This window comes from Sylvia atricapilla, chromosome 8 (assembly GCF_009819655.1).
Source record: "Sylvia atricapilla isolate bSylAtr1 chromosome 8, bSylAtr1.pri, whole genome shotgun sequence".
NCBI classification, from domain to species: domain Eukaryota; kingdom Metazoa; phylum Chordata; class Aves; order Passeriformes; family Sylviidae; genus Sylvia; species Sylvia atricapilla.
In genome coordinates, this window is record NC_089147.1 from 15,031,307 (window position 1) to 15,043,819 (window position 12,513).

The 12,513-nt window shown below is 36.2% G+C and overlaps 1 protein-coding gene across 1 annotated transcript in view; it reads left to right on the forward strand.

Moving 5' to 3' along the window:
- Window positions 1-12,513, forward strand: part of LOC136364139 (adhesion G protein-coupled receptor A3-like) — a 257,612-nt gene that overhangs the window by 210,305 nt on the left and 34,794 nt on the right. Inside the window, exons 15-16 of the mRNA XM_066323790.1 lie at window positions 7,585-7,712; window positions 8,623-8,746. Of these exons, the coding sequence (XP_066179887.1) occupies window positions 7,585-7,712; window positions 8,623-8,746 (252 nt within the window). The remainder of the gene's footprint in view (window positions 1-7,584; window positions 7,713-8,622; window positions 8,747-12,513) is intronic.

Below are 12,513 nucleotides of genomic sequence, written 5' to 3' on the forward strand. Positions count from 1 at the left end.
AATATTATGCATACTGTAGTGAACTGTTATTGTCAGGGACTAAAGGAAAGTGAACAAGAAATTGAAAGGTTTCTAAGCTTTAGAAAATACTTGCACCCTTAAAATATTTTTATAAACCAGTTGTAAAAAGATTAGACATGTGTTCTATTAATACTAGATTGCTCTTGAATGCTGATGCATGATTGCACTGTAGATGCCATTTGTGTACATTACAGAAATGTTTATAGTTGAGTAAATAATGTATTGTGTGTGTGTGTAAGGGACAGCAAACACAGGCGACAGGAATTGCGAGGACGTGTGCAGAGAATACCAATCTGCTGCTGTCAGATGGAGCCCAGATGGCAGCCAATCATAGCACAAAGCTGTGGTGCCCACGAGTTAAATGCAGATATTATCGTCCACTTTGTAAGAACTGATTTCCCTGAGACTTAGTTGAACATATTTTCACCCATTATAGAATTGTTCAGAATTTAAGAGCTGTTCCTCAGATTTGATGGCATCAAATATACCTCATTTTCTACAGCTCCTATGAGTTCCCTTTTCCCCCAGCCTCTTGTTTCCCAGAATGTGAATCATAATTTTGTTTTGATGATGTTTTTCTAAATTAATTGAAGAAAGCACCTGTTGACTTTGCAGGTGCCACACCCAAAATGGCTTCCTCCTTCTTCAACTGCTTGAGTTCAGCCTGTTGTTCTTGAACTTTGAGTAGTTACTAAATGTTAATTAATTGTTTGCAAGCAGCCAATTCCATCATTTCTTTTTGTTTGGAAAGTTGAATACTGGTACAGGGGCTGCAGTTAAATTTTGGTTTGTAAAGCCCATTTTTCTCTGATAAGATGTAGGAGATGAGATTTCTACAGCTGTAAAGGCAACTGAGGCACTTTTTACTGGAGCTTTTGTATCTGGTGTGTAATTCTGCTTTAGGCCTTGTGTTTGGTTATGAGAATTTGACTTTGCTTTATTTTATGTGTGCATCTTCCAGTTTTATCTGTGCAAGACAAGAAACTAGAATCGAAGACTCACCCTTGCTTTGCAATTTCTGTGGCAGCAAACAATAGGATATGTTTCTTAGCTCATGTTTCACAGTAACTTTTATGGAAAAGGATGACAAGTAATTTTAAAATATACATATATAAATATGCACACACACAAATTCATTTTCCAGCCAGTATCTTTCCAAGCAGATAATGGAAAATTTTTGGAGCTTCATTACGCCCAAATATTTTTATTCAAGTACTATTTCTTAATCACTGTTTTGTGACATAAAGCCAAGTTTTATTTTATTTGATAGAAACTATGCTTTTCTGGGCAGTTCAATTCTCATGCCAGAAATGACAAATACTTCATTGTTCTGCGTCATTATCATTTTATAAAATGAACAGTATAAAGTGCCTATGTGCATCTTAATAATTCATATCTAAATGCCTAATATATTTCCAAATACCAAAAAAATCATCAGCAAATTCAAAATACCTGACATATGGTGTGTAGCTAATGAAATTATCTACAATATCATGATACATGTCATTAATCTGTAATTCTCTAATCTGTTAAACAACAAAAATTCATAATTGATTATAATGGTTTGGGGTAATTGCAGAAAACTGAAGTAGTATCTGTAAACTAAAAGGCAGCACAAAAGCTTTACATTATCATCAGAATGGTGTACATCCTGCTGTAGGTTAAGTTGAAACAGAAGCCTCAGTCAATCCAACTGTCCATTTTATAGTTAGTACAGCACATATTCTGATTTGTCACCTTTTTAAATAGTAAGACAAAGTTTCCTAAGGTGCTTTCACAGAAGTTGTTTATGCCTATATAATGTAAACGGGTTAAAGGTTTTCTAGAGTCCTTTTTTTAGAAAGGCAGCAATCAAGAATTTATCAACTACGATTGATAATTAATAAGCATGAGCATACTTCAAGTGAGAGGAGTCATGTAGAGCCATTTGATTTCTCTCTGTGACAGTTGTTCAAGTGATGACAGTGAGAGAGAAAGTATAGTTTGGAGATTGGGTTGGAAAGGAGATACAAGCTCCTTCTCTCACTGGCCTCACACTCGCTTTGCTCTGGGATGGGCTGGCAAATAAAAGTAAATCAGTAGAGTCTGACATAATACAGCATTGTTTTTCTGATCATGTTTTGAGTAGTATGTCCTAGAGGTGAGAGTAGAATACCGTGAACTACTTCCCACATTATATTCCTGCCTTTAACTTCATTTACTGTGTGTTTAGACCAGTTCTCTATTTTGTCTTTTCTTCTCTTATCTATAGGAGGAAGAGAGTTGGTTACACTTAGTTTCTTTTGGGGATGTCAAAGCCATCTAGGGTCCTGAACTCTGCAATATGATTTTCTATTTTAGAGTAAAATCATGAATTTATATACTTTGAAGCTTTTTTATATCTAATGATAATTATTTGTTTCTGAAACACTGAGTATTTATGCTCTTTTGTGTGAAGAGAGTTGTGTATCGGTATTTTAATTTTTCAGGTCTGCATCTATATATGTTATGACCAATCCAGAGACCTCTATATCTGAGTAATAACTCTTCAGGAAATGACAAAGATATCCAATAGCAACAATGAATTTCAAAATTTGCTAAATGTGTTTTGGCATACATTGTCCTCTGTTCTTCCTTTCATTTTTCTTAGAACACAATAGGAATTCAGTGGTGACAGATATTACTGTAATTGTATACAGCATTTCCTTTCCCCCCTTAGACTGCTTTGTCGATAGTAATTTCCTCAAATCTGCCAGATAAACACAAATAAAATCCTCAAATCTAAGTATGATACTTCCGAATTAACATAAAACGGATTAATAAATATTCTTAGCACTTCTAATTGTAATCCTAAAAGTAGGTTAAATCAGCATAAAATCATAAGCAGCTCCTTTCCTGTTTTATCAAAATTTGTCATATTATTCCAACCAACATAGGTGTGGGGTTTGTTGGATTTTTGGGTTTGGTTTATGTGCATAAGGCATAATTATTTGTGAAAGTAGGATACATTCAGTGGATGTTTATATGAGATAATTAGGGCTGAGGAAACTGAGCCAGGGCAAACCTGGACTTTCTGGAAGTGAACCTTGAAAAACCATGTGAATGAGAAACTGAGAAGAGGTAGGATACTAGGAATGGGTCATAGTAAGAGTTAGGGCATTCTTCTCTTGTTGTTTGGCAATCATTCCCCCAGTCTTTGAAGTCTTTCCAATATGGTATGAAAAAAGCTGCTCTTTCAACATTTTCATTGTTACTGGAGACAGTTGCAGAATTTCTTAAGCCTGTTCATGAAATTCAGTTCTGAAAACAGAATTCTAACTTTCCATCTTTCAGGTCTTCTCCAAATTAGGCAGCCTGTCTAAGCCTTTTGAGAAATTAATTCATGAGTTGGGGAAGTATTACAGAGATGTCATTTAGAAGGTTGGCATAATTACAGTATTTGACATTTCCCCCATAGAGAACACAGGGTTTTCTCATAACAGGCTGTGGAAACATTGTTCTGTACTTTGAAAAATCAGACTGCCTGTAACAAGAGGTTCAAGAATGAACATTTCAAGCCTTTTTTCATGTTTAAACATCAAGTTTAAACACCTACAGGATAGACCTTAGCAGAATTTATGCACCAAAGATTGTGAAAGTGATCCAGAAATTTACCTGCTATATGTAAAATTAACATTTGTTGTAGTGGGAACTGCAATATTCCCTGGAATTAGATGCCTCTGCACTTGTGTAGATGTTTCTCAGCGTGAAGGGCTTGCAAGGAGGCACATGCTCTTCACTTTGGTCCTCAGCTGGCATGAGCTGCTCATTGCTCATGTGATGCTCATTTTCATCAAAGAATGCTTAGCCCATATGGACAGTCCAGCCCCCAGAAAAGGCTGCTTTTGTAAGAATATTCCTGACTGTCATTCTTTTGCACAAAGCCTTAGAATTAGAGTAGTCTTAAGAGCAAGATGTGCTTTTTATTTCTTTTTCCTTCCATGTACATTTTATTAAATTACATTTAATAATATGTATTATTTGCTCTGTAAAAAGCATAAACTGCCTTGGTAATGGGCTCAAAAATCCAGGCTTGTCTCCTCCACAAGGCAGTGATTTTATCACAAATCAGGTCTCTGGCTCAAGCACTTTCTTTCTGTTTGTTTTCCTTTCTGTTGGCTTAATGGATCTTGCATTCATCGTGGTACAACTTCAGCCAGCAGGTAAATGGATACAGATTGTAAAGCTCAGTGAACTATGCCAACTCTTGGAAGATAGATGGAAATTAAAGGCCTGGAATCCAGGTCTTGGGACATTTTATCGTCTTGGTGGCTTCTACTGGCCTCCTTTCAATTCAGCCATGTCATTCTTGTGCTGAAATGCCCCAAACTGGATGCAATAGTTGAGATTTGGGCTCATAAGTGGTGAATAGAAGGGAATAGAATTTCTTTCCTTCTGCTGTGTGCAGTCTTGGTAATGTGGCCCAATATGGGATTCACATTCACAGCCACAAGTGCTCACCACTGTCTTGGTTTGTTTCATACCATCTTAAAAAGTTGAATGAATGACAATTTCTCATCAGACAACAACTAACAGGCCCTGTGGTTGTAGTCACCAGTTTGTAATGGTCATAGTCTTGTAAGTATTCATTTTCCTGGGATAATTTCTGTGATTTTTTCAGTATCATCATGATTTGAGTCCCCTCTAGGAATTAAAATCAAACTTAACTTTTTTAAATGTAACATACAATGCTCCTTTCCATACAGCATTTAAAAAATGCTTCTTTTCTGCATGTTGTCTTCCCCAGAAGATTACTCAAGGGAAGTTGATAGATCAATAAGGTTTAATTATCATCAGAGAGCAGACAAGATACATCTGTTATATACCTATAATGAAATCAGTTTTCAATATAAAACACTTTTAAAAAGATATTCTGCTTTGGCATTAATGCATTTTCATAGTCAAAAATTTGCCATTTATTTACTGTAAAAGATTAGATAAGAGATAAAACTTGTATTTAAAAATGGAAATAGCTTTAAGATGCTGATTGTTCTTCGTTCTTCTGCAGGCAAAATGGTTGTATTCCTGTAGGGCACATGGCATTTGCTTTTATACAGATGATCAAACATAGGGAGAGGTTGAACCTTGAATTTACACTATTAAAACTAGTTCTTTAGTACACAGTGATGGTACTCAAGTAAAATTGCTTTCATTTTTTGCTACATAAATGTGTAGCTTCACTGCGCTTCCTTTTTCACAACTTTAACTTTTCACAGTGATATCCAACTTACTTATCTCTTTAAATAACTGTGCTGTTACTACTGTATAGTACTAGATACTACTGTGTTACTATTGTAACACATTTCTGAATGCAGAGAAGTTAAATGTACCTAAAATTATGCCCAAGTGTACTAGTAGTATATGAAAATATTATTACATCAGTAAGAGCTAGAAGAAAATGCTTTATCATTTTCAGCAGAGTATTTCTGTTTAAACTGTCCAGTTGTTTGCACTACTACTCATAATACGAGCTAAAATTGTACTGAACATTCCTGGTAAACTCATTCATCTACCTCGAGAGACTTACTCCATAAAAAAATTAATGGGGAGATTATGCAAATAAAAACATGGGAGAAAAAGATGCTCAGGATGACAAAGGGTGTTTGAGTGGACATTCAAAGACAGATCTGAACCAACAGACTTTCAAAGAATTATTTGATAATTATGAAGTCATGATATCCTAAGGGTTTATCCATGCACACGGAAAGAAAACAAAAATGAGAAGGCCTTAAGAGCCCAGGTCTGTCATGTTAAAAACTAGCACATCAAAAGACAGAGTCATTTTCCTCCTCTTTTCTGTTTGTGGTTGAGGGAAGAGTAGGAAGAACTGGCACCTCTAGATGAGACAGAATAAGCTGAGTTCCTCCATGAGATGTGACTCCACCTCTCACTCTGGGTCTTGGTGAACTGGGCAGGGCAGAGAGAAAACTTGTGTGAGGGACAGGAGTGACAGAGCAGGTTTAACTGAGGTTTAACATGCAAGCTGAGGCAGTACTTGAGAAATGGAATGTGATAACATATAGTTGGCATTTTGTTCATAAGTTATTTTTCCATTTTGATGGTGCTTTTTGATGTTGTGAACTGCTCTGTTTAGAACTGACATTCACATGCACCTGGAGAAACGGTACAATCAGTCTTACAAACTTTAAAGCTAATAATGAAGGAAAATAATAACTACTAGGGCATCAGTTGCTTGTGAGGGTCATTTTAGAAGGTAAACTAAATTCTCCCAATTTAGTAATTGCATATACTCATGAACATTATTTGCTTGTACGTGGACAAGTTCATATTCATAAATAATGGTGCTAGAAATCAGCTCTCTGCATGCAAATGCAATTAAACAGAGGTATTAGCATTACAGTCTCAGTTTCCTAAGGGGAGATTTCACCTCTGGAAAATAATGCATTGAATCTTCTTCTAAGGGAACCTAAAACTGACAAATAAGACAAAAGTCTTCTAAATGTTTGCCAATATTTTAAATGTTAGAGTTTGCTGGATTGTCAGATTTGGTACTATTTCAGATTTTAGCTGTTTCTGCTGGAATATATATTCATTTTTATGTGCAAAGTTAGTCTCACTGCACATGGGAACTGGCACGCAGATGACATTGTGTTTGCACTCAGGTGATAGGTTTTGTGTATAATTTTTGGTACCTGTGTGCAGAAATGTAGTGCCACAAGCAAATGTGGCTTAATGAATTACAGGGAATGTAATGTTTGCTTTAATTCAGATAGTCTAAAGACATTCTGTTTTATTTAATGGGCTCCTTTTGCATTCTATCCATCACACCTCCAGATTTTGCTCTCCTTAATGTGTCATTTAAAATGGGAGTTTGATAAGGTTAATTTTACAAAGATATCGGTAGTTCTTCATTATGTTTTTCATTAGGAACTATGTCACTATGCACTGATGTGTCCAAAAGGAGCACATGGATCTTTACTCTGCTGTTAATATAGCTGTCCAAGGTACTTTTGGACAGCTTTTGGTACTTTTGTCCAAGTACTCCCTACTACTATGGGGAGCAGAATATTTCCAGTGTGAAGGTCATTGGGTTACAGGAGTTTTTATCAACTGGTAATCATACTTGAGTCAGTCAATAATTTGGGTGTATTCTTATGTTTTGTTTTTTTTTTCTTTGAGTGGTTCTTCTGCAGCCATATATATGCCGTTTAGAGACCTTTATGGTGATTTGAATTTTCTGCATAACATCACAGTAGAATACACTCATAAAGTTCATGTTATCAGAAGGACCAGATATTGCTAATGCTGGGAAAATGTAATATTCTGTGTATTTTTTCAGACTTTCTTTTTTAACTAGGATATGTCTGCTTGCACAAAAAGGTCAATTTCTGTCTTGCAAACTGTATGCTGATGAGGAAGGAGCAGTCTGTTATGGCAAATTCATTAACTGTATCTACATTAAAAGTTTATCTTCTTTTTTTCCTGCCCTTGAAAGGGAACAGCTAGAAATGACAGGACATATTGGAATGAAGTCTCAGTTTCACACATGCCTAACAATGTTAAATCATTTTGTTCTTTCCACAGGATTTTAAGACAGTGCTGTCTTTCCCCCAGTACCCAGGGGAGTTTCTGCACCCTGTGGTTTATGCATGTACTGCAGTTATGTTGTTGTGCCTGTTTGCTTCCATTATCACCTACATTGTCCATCACAGGTAAGAATCCATTTAAAGAATGTATTAAATGGTCAGCACGACACTGAGGCACTTGAATTTTTATAACCCTTACTGTAAAGATAAACTAAAATTATTTTAATTACTGTTGTGTAATAATGGCAGCAATGTGATTTACACAAGAGAAATCAAAATTTAAGTTTGTCAGCCTTTCTTAAGCTGTTCCTGGGCTTTCCTGACACATATATTTAAATTTTCTGCACACTTTTCCTAAGATTTCTAATCAAAAATTGAATATAAAATTCTATCAAATTACTTTCTGGTAAATTCCTGTTGAGCAGCACTTTGGTCAGCTACACTTGCCATGTTGGCTTTTAAGACCAAGTCGAGTTGTAAGACTGGTAACTATCATTGGATAAAAGAAACTTTCTTAGTAGTCTAAATTCTGGGTTTAGAAAACTTGTGTTTTCTTTGGTATGAAAAATTTATATAAATGCCATTTTAACTACATTTTCTGGTTAAAGACCATTAGGAATTTAAAAGAGTAGGAATGTATTGTACTGTAGAAACTGCTAAATATTAATTACGTGATGTTAATGCAATGTCTTCTGATTTTCAGCTTCCATTTAATCCTTTAGAGAGGTCTTGTTAAAGTTCTGCATATGTGAAGCTATGCAATAAGCCTTTTGCTTTTAGTACTCTACTTTAATGCTTGATTGGGTGGAGAAAACTTTAAATTGGTAGACTTTTATGATTTTTACCATTTATTTTACCTTTTATCATTTATTTCAATACTATACAGGTCAGACTCTCAGACCTATGGGTAGATTGTTACCTAGATATTCAAGAATCGGATAATTTTATTCTATCAAATTCAGTGTTTTTCCCAAATAGTAGTTTTCGTAATAAATATGTTGGGGTTTTAATCATAAAATGTGATTTTTTTGGACAGCACAATCCGAATAAGCAGAAAAGGATGGCACATGCTTCTCAACTTTTGTTTCCATACTGCTCTCACATTTGCTGTTTTTGCTGGTGGAATCAATCGAATTAAATATCCAATTATATGTCAAGCTGTAAGTATCTGTCTTAGTAATTCTTACTAATAGAATTGAAACTTGCAAATGAGTTTTTAACATAATATTGGCAGTTCACCTTCTTCTCTTATATTGTTCCTGGATCCTAAGTTTTGCAAAATAAACTACTATAAGCATATCTTTTAAAGGCCAGCACTGGGAATGTTCAGTGTTTGGTTGTCACATGAGTTTCTCTAAGAGGGTGATCAACACATTGACTTCTCTGAGGCTCAGATCGCCTGGTTCTTCTTGGGTTTTATTAAGAAAAGCCTTGAAAATCTTGATATTTCTCTGCTGTACAGGACAGTTGAAAACTATGAATCCAGAATACTTCTGTCCTTCATGTACTTTGGATTGAATGAGTGGGACTAAGGTTACTGCTTCACTTTTGAACACATGCACTGTTTTCCTGAGGGTGACCCTGGCTTTACTGGTTGATCCCTAAGGACACGTAGCAGACCAGCATACTTGTGATTTCTGGACCCTTGGTTGCACTGCTGGACTGTTTCACATCTCTTGCCACAGCATTTTTGGGGCAATAGTGTGGTGAGATGCACAGACAGGGCTGGATTCAGCTGCTCTGGATATTAAGGTTGAGTCAGTCCAATGTGTAAAGAGAGTCATTTCAGCCATCTTCTGTAATGTCTGATGAGGGCTTGTTGCAATTTGTTTGCCTTGAATGTTTCTTCCTCTCAGATTTTGTAGAGGTGCACCACGTCTCATGAATGTTTTTGATATTTTCATGTAGTAAAGCACTTTGTTTAGCCAATGTTCTCCTGGATTTTTTGCCTGTCACTAATCAAGTCCTTCTGATTGGCCTGAGTGGGTGTAAATAGCAGGAGTCAGGAGCTAACAGCAGAGTCACTGCAAAGCTTGCATAATTAGTGTAAGAATTATCACTCTAGTATTCAATGAAGTGCTTTGGAAACCTTTTGTGAATCCTTGTGCAGGACCATCAGTAAACAGCATATGTGGGTCTGTAAGCACTGTGGCATTCTACCTGTGAAGTCTACCTAAGTGATACTAATTTAAATAACATAGTTGGTCACTAGATTATTTTGAGAGAAATATCTCACAATATCTAGTGTATTGTGTCATAATTAATTTGTAAGTTATAGCAAATTGAAATATCACTTACCATTGTCTCTGTGTGCAGTTTGCAAGTGATAGTAGCAGATTAGTTTGTAGGGCAGCCAGGGCCATGTAATTACATGGTCACAAATGACCATCTGTTGTTTCAGTCGTTGTCTGATTATTTACTTTGCAGCTTGCATGGTAGCAACGTGGTATTAACAGCTATAATGAAAAATTGATTGAGATAAATGTGTTATTAATAGCCTTTTATAAGTAGTACATTAACTGCAGGGGTATCTTAATAAAGTGGATTATCAGTGGCATCTGTCTCTTGCTATGGGATAGGGCCATATCCTGAGCTGCTGAGAAATGTGCACACTTAGAGAAACTGAATTGAACCATCCCTATATGAACCATCCCTATATGTCTGCTAAGCAGTTTCATAAAGTTATTTATTTACCTGATAATATGCTACATCAACAAACAATATAATCATTAGGATTACAATATAAGAAAGATACAAGTGACACTAGACAAAGACGGTCCTTTCTTTCCTGATGTAATTTGACAGGGCTAATGGATGAAATAGTCCAAACAATCTAAGACAAGGCTCCAATAGCTGGTAACAGAGGCTGAAAAACTTCGAGAACATCATAGCCAGCCACAGATCCTTTCTTGCTTTCTGACAGCAAGGTTTTCAAAATTCAGAGTCCCAGTGCCTGTGTTCTGTAATAACCCTGAGACGATTACTCTGGGATTTAATATTCAATGTGCCAAAGCCCTGATATATTTGTGAAAATGTTACTGTTTCAAGCAGCACTAAAATATTAGTTATACCACAGGTGTAACACCATCAGTTGCCATTCCACAGATACCCTTCATTCTGCTAAAATTCAAAGCACAATGCTGGTGCTAAACTTGCAGCAATGCAATTTTCCCTTTTTATTTCCCAAGTCTATAGGGAAAGATTCCAAGTGCAAGTATTTTTTTGTCCTAATCACTGAAATATTGTATAAATCCAGTCAACCACCACCTTTCCTATTGTAATTGTCCCTAAAACTTCCACAAAAAATTCACTGCAGCATACTTATCAATGTGAAATAATAGACTGAGTTAACTTTTATCATTCAAATTTAACCAAAAAGGGTGGCTCTAAATTAGCTTCATTTGGATCACCTTCTGTCTCTAAATGAGTAGTTGCAGGTTAGTTTTAAACATCAGGAATTAATGTTATGGAAATGGGCCCATTTTCTGTGATAGCTGGAGGAACCTTCAAAGCCCCTTCAAGGTGAAACAGTCACACAAAAAAAGTCTTTTCAGAAATGGTCCAACATTTATTTTTATGTGTAATCTAAAAATCTAAAATTTCCTTTTAAACCTGCATATCTATTTCAGAGAGGATTTTGTGTAGACCTTTCACTTGCCTATGTGCTCTGCAGTCTTTATGATTTACAAAAAACCCTGACGTTAGAGTGCTGGTCTAGAAGAGTTGATTGCATCTTTGTGCATTGCCTGAGTGAATGAATCTACAGATTCTTTAGATTACCCTTGAATCTTATTCTGCGTGTCACTGAGTGTTGGCTGCTGTAGAATCCAGACTCTTGAGTTTACTGGCATAATTTTTTGTGTTAGTCAGAGATTGTTTTAGGAGCAGCAGGGATTAATCAGAGCAATACACTACCAGGAAGGTGCTTGAGCCAGCCACTGAGCCCTTCCACCTCCCAGCTGGGGTCTCAGATTAGTTTACTTCAAAAGGCAGAAGGAAGCTCACTCCTTTCATGTAAAGAATGAGAGAGAAGGAGACACAACTGCAGCTGGATCACTCCCCATGTGTGGGAGGCATCAAATCTGTACTCTCAAAGATTTCTGTTTTCTGGCTCCTACTCTAGAGGAAAGCATGATAGCCATGAGGTTATGGATGCTAGGGGAGGAAATCATCAGTTAAGCATGTTGAAGCACAAAGAGTGGACTTCTGGGCATGAGATTCAGAAGGCAGACAGAATTTTTTTAATTGCCTGATCACTCCAATCACATCTCCAAGAACATCTACATGGTTTATAAAATAAAAGCTCCCATGCACACTTTGGCAAGGCTCAGATCTTCCTTCTCCCCGATGAATGTCATATGTGAAGCAGCTTGGTGAATTTGTTTCTGTAAGGCAGTAAATCTTCAGCAAGAGAGGCAAAGCCCATTCCACAGTAGCCAGCAGCCTACAAGTTCAACTCAGAAAGTTCAACTTCTCGCTCTAAATTTTCTACCTGTGAAGGGAGCATGGGATTTTGCTAATGCTAAATGTTTAAAGATCATGAAATATTCACATCCAGTGGTGTTACAGACTGCAGAGAAATTCCTGAATCCTTTCATCTCACAGAAAAGAATCATTTTCATTGCAGGATTAATAGTTTAATCAGAATGTCCATGCATATCTGTGTCCTTCTTTAAACAGAACTGAATTAAGAAGTACAATCTTATCTGAAATATGACTACAATTAGAAAAAAAAAGAAATTAAATTAAAAATTTGGGGACAACAAAGAAAATTATGTGCAACTTAAAGCTGATCAAGAAACCTTTTTGTGCCAAAATGCTTTGCATAAATGTGTATTCTGGTCATTACCATGGTAACTGCATCATGTGGAACTTAACTTATCTCTAGGGTACTGAAATTTATTGAAGGAGCACAAACAGACAGCAT